General features: G+C 66.0%; 1 protein-coding gene across 1 annotated transcript; it reads left to right on the forward strand.

Moving 5' to 3' along the window:
• Positions 1-1,589: 1,589 nt before the first annotated feature.
• Positions 1,590-2,338, forward strand: EMIHUDRAFT_373131 (hypothetical protein; the record flags this gene model as incomplete). Its single annotated transcript, XM_005790107.1, has 1 exon — positions 1,590-2,338. A coding segment is annotated over exon 1 (744 nt), but the record flags the coding sequence as incomplete, so codon positions are not given.

Raw genomic sequence — 2,338 nt, forward strand, 5'->3', positions numbered from 1 at the left:
CCGGCATCCGTAAGTCACAGCTGTGCAGAGTGCGTACTTTACTGTTGCGCCCGCGTTACTCAAGGTGTGTGTGACGGCTGGGGTAGAGAGCGCTCCCACGCACCCCCATCACCCACGGACCCGACGGACGTCGCCAGCGCGTGGCGGAGAGCCCGCGGGCGGCGGCGGTGTAGCGGAGTGTCCTCTCATCCTCAAGAGACGTTGTGGGTCGCAGAGCTGGCACTTGCACGCGCCTCGTGAAATGAGTACGCGTATGGGCTCGGGGTCCTCCTCTCGACCGCCGCGGGTGGCGCTAGGAGAACAGCGAGGCGCTCCATGCGCGCCTTGGCGCTGGCTGGGATGTAGTCGCGACCGAGGTAGTCCGAGTCGAGCCGCGATGCCCGCAGGGCGAGGAGTGAGAGGAAGCCGCAGGCCCGGCCACTCAGCCGAGCCGCGCGCTCACCGAGCGAGTCGTTTGCGCGAAGGGCGGCCCGCACGGCGAGGCCTTTTGCCGCCACCAGTGCAATGGCAGGCGCCTCCATGACTCGGTGGGCGTCGGTCACGCTTCGAGTGTCAGCCGCAATCCCTGCCTGAACGTAGTCGCGGCAAGCTGCGCGGTCGTAGCGGAGCACGTCGAGCGCTTGCGACTTGAGTGCCACCACGGCGTCGACAGGGTGCTCACGCGCCTGCTGGAGGGCGTCGAGTGCCCGGTTCAGCCGCTTGTCCGAGAGCAGCGACTCCTTCTTCTCAGCAATACTGGAGAGGTAGGGCGCCGCCCGGGCCGTCGCCGTGAAGATCGTCTCCTTGCCTTTGTTCAGGAGGTCGCGGCATTCGTCAATGATCTCTGATGTGCTGCCCGTTTGGGTGAGCAAGTGTAGAGCCGCCACCACCGACGAAGGGAGGTAGCCCTCGGCGGCCTTCAGCGTTCGCTCGACGAGAAGGCTGGCCACCATGGCGGGGCAAGAGGGTTCGTTGTGCGCAGCCTTGGGGCGCGCTGTGGTACGGGAACCGCAGGAGCTTCTACGCGGGAGAGGCCACTTCATTATTTTTGAGCTTAGCCTTCGATGTTATGAAACAACGCAAGGCGGACATGGCATATCGCTCTCGGGCTCACAGACATCCCTCACACCCGCCGCACACCCGCCGCCCCCGCGCGCGCCCCACCCCGGCCGGGAGAAAGGGGAGTGACAGTTTGGGACTCGCAAGCCCGAGTATGTTGAGTCCTGGCTCAACAACGCAGAGAACAAGAGGGGGTGGTCCGGCTCACAAGTCCGGCTCACGCGCCTCGAGCTCGCCATCTACCGCACTGATCACTTCCGCCCCCTCGCTCCCAACCCATCCACCCCGCCCCGGGCCGCCTTCATTATTTTTCAGTGTATTTTCTCAGTGTGTTTTCTTACGTACATTCCCGGAGGAGGACTGCTGACGGGGTTTGCGATGAGTAAGAAGATGAAAACACGATGGAAAGGGTTGGGGTCCAGCCCCGGGTTTGGGGCAGGGGGGTAGGGGGTAAGGCGTCGGCCACCACTGGGACGTCCGTTACACGCCCAAATCAGGGGGCAGGTGGGAGGGAGCATCGATTTCGCTACTGCGGTTTTCTTCTTTTCCTTGCCCGATGAGTGCGCTGGTCTTCATCGCGAGCTGCTGGGCTGCGCCACCCCGGCCGCGCCTGCACCGCCCCGTGCCGACCCACGCTGCCGTATCGACTGCACCGACTGGCCGGCGCGTCGTGCTCGGATTTGCTCGCTCCGCCGCCGTCACTGCCGCTGGCGCTGCACTTGCAAGCGGTTGTGGCGCTCGAGCGGCTGGCGCTGCTGGCGCGGCGGATGCGACGGCTGAGTGGTACGTGGGTGCGGAGTCGGCCACCGTGCTGCGGTGGGTCGATAAGGACACTATCCCACCCGGCGCGGCGACGGCCATGGAGGCGTTCTACACGCTCGAGTTCACGACGTACCTATCTCGCTTCCTGCTCAACTTTGACGCCGACTGCGCGGCGTGGTGGGAGACGCGGATGGCGGCGATTCCCGCGAGCCTCCCGCCGGACAAGCAGACTTCGCGGCGCAACGCCGCCTTTGGTGCCTTCTCTGCGTCGGTCGAGTACGGTCTGCGCCGCTACCCGGGCGCGAGCGGGCCAAAGGCTCTGCTCCGCTCGCTGGAGCGGCAGCACGGCTCGGACCCGGAGGCGTGCCGGCACCTGGCGCTCGCATTCACCTTCCTCGACGAGCGCTCCCAGCCGCGCGACGATATCGCCCGCCTCGTCCGCCGCGTGACTGCGGGAGAGAGCGGCGCGACCGGCACTGGTGTGCAGCAGAGACGAGCTGAGACGTGGGCGGGATCAGCCGAGGTTTATCCGAGGAGT

Source organism: Emiliania huxleyi, assembly GCF_000372725.1.
Source record: "Emiliania huxleyi CCMP1516 chromosome Unknown EMIHUscaffold_1220, whole genome shotgun sequence".
In the NCBI taxonomy this organism is placed as follows: domain Eukaryota; phylum Haptophyta; order Isochrysidales; family Noelaerhabdaceae; genus Emiliania; species Emiliania huxleyi.